At 48.2% G+C, this 1,833-nt stretch overlaps 1 protein-coding gene across 1 annotated transcript; it reads left to right on the top strand.

The window, feature by feature from the left end:
• Positions 1-12: 12 nt before the first annotated feature.
• On the top strand, positions 13-1,522 carry LOC116380392 (protein-methionine sulfoxide oxidase mical3a-like). Its single transcript, XM_031842315.1, has 5 exons — positions 13-196; positions 280-330; positions 479-578; positions 858-931; positions 1,024-1,522. The coding sequence occupies exons 1-5, from the start codon at positions 103-105 to the stop codon at positions 1,206-1,208; spliced, it is 504 nt and encodes a 167-aa protein (XP_031698175.1). The 5' UTR covers positions 13-102; the 3' UTR covers positions 1,209-1,522.
• Positions 1,523-1,833: the final 311 nt, after the last annotated feature.

Below are 1,833 nucleotides of genomic sequence, written 5' to 3'. Positions count from 1 at the left end.
GGTCAGGGAGAAAGACCAGGTCCTCCTGAGGACAGAGAAGGTCAGGGTTGAATTGAGGGTTTTGTTTTCTTCGTGTATAAGTACATATTGGTTTTGCTCCAGATGATCCAGAGGCAGCTGCAGCAGGTGGAGGAGAAACAGAGACAGCTGGAGGAGAGAGGAGTGATGGTGGAGAAAGCTCTGAGAGGAGAAGCAGGTACAAACACACAACATGTCCGTCTACTTCTTAAAGTTTAGTAAACCCGACGTATGTTTCTTACTAACTCACCTGTGTTTCAGATTATTGGGGAGACTCCAACGACAGCCAGGACATCGAGCTTCACCTGGAAGGTGAGTTCACCTCCTGACTGAGTATCAAGCAACACAGTGTACTGTAGTATATGAAGTATACTGAAGTATACTGTAATGTACTGTAGGGTACTGTAGTCTCTCTGTCTCTGTAGGACTAGATAACCTGTCTGTCTCTCTGTCTCTGTAGGACTGGGTAAACTGGATAATCCCGCTCTGATGCAGCAGTGGTTCCAGTTGGTCCAGCAGAAGAACTCTCTGGTTCGATATGAATCTGAACTCATGATATTGTGAGTATCTCACCTTTACATCCGGCAGCAGGTTCAGGTTTACCAGAACCTCCAGGATGTGGTTCATTCAGCAGGTTCAGGTTTACCAGAACCTCCAGGATGTGGTTCATTCAGCAGGTTCAGGTTTACCAGAACCTCCAGGGTGTGGTTCATTCAGCAGGTTCAGGTTTACCAGAACCTGCAGGATGTGGTTTATTAAGTAGATAGATTCGGGTTGACCAGGATGAATCAGGACTGTGTGGATCCTGGTGTCAGACTCTGGTCTCTGCTGTGTTTTAGTGCTCGAGAGTTGGAGTTGGAGGACCGACAGAGTCGCATGCAGCAGGAGCTCAGAGAGCGGATGGCCGTGGACGGTAACATCAAACCCAGCAGGAGTTTAATCACGTTTAATAATATGTAATATTTAGTGAATATTAATATCTCAGTGTGTGGTGGTTTTGTCCAGACCACCTGAAGGAGGAGTGGGAGCTGCTGGAGGAGCGTCTGATCCTGGAGGAGATGTTGGAGGTGGTGGAGCAGAGAGACTCTCTGGTGTCTCTGCTGGAGGAACAGAGACTGCAGCAACGACAGGAAGACCGGGACCTGGAGGAGGTCATCATGACCCGAGGACTGGGACTCAACTGGACCTGAACCTGGAAGGGTCTCTACAGTACCTGAACTGTTCTGAACTGGTTCAGTCTGACTTTATCAATGCAAAGGTTGATATGAAAACAGTTTAAGTTTGGTATTCTTTGGAGTTTTGGAGAATTTTGGACCCAGTTCAAAGTGGACTCATGAAAAATACCCAAACCAGATGTAATTAAACCAGTTATAGTAAACCAGGTCTGAGATAGACCCGAAGACAGTCAGCATCAGTCCACCATGAGCTCTCCAGTCTTCCTCTTCTCCTTCTCCTCCTTCTCCTTCTCCTTCTCCTCCTTCTTCTTATCCTTCTCCTTCTTCTCCTTCTCCTTCTCCTCCTTCTTCTTCTTCTTCTCCTTCTCCTCCTCCTTCTCCTTCTCCTCCTTCTCCTTCTCCTCCTTCTCCTTCTCCTTCTCCTCCTCCTTCTCCTCCTCCTCCTCCTTCTTCTCCTTCTCCTCCTCCTTCTCCTCCTCCTCCTCCTTCTCCTCCTTCTCCTTCTCCTCCTTCTCCTCCTCCTTCTCCTTCTCCTCCTCCTCCTTCTCCTTCTCCTTCTCCTCCTTCTCCTCCTCCTTCTCCTTCTTCTCCTTCTCCTCCTGTCTTCACTACATCCGTGTCTGCGTTGGTTCAGTGTTAT

The sequence above is a fragment of the Anarrhichthys ocellatus genome, unplaced genomic scaffold (genome assembly GCF_004355925.1).
Source record: "Anarrhichthys ocellatus isolate YVR2014 unplaced genomic scaffold, GSC_Weel_1.0 scaffold7038, whole genome shotgun sequence".
Classification (NCBI taxonomy): domain Eukaryota; kingdom Metazoa; phylum Chordata; class Actinopteri; order Perciformes; family Anarhichadidae; genus Anarrhichthys; species Anarrhichthys ocellatus.
This window is presented reverse-complemented; position numbering and strand designations above follow the sequence as displayed.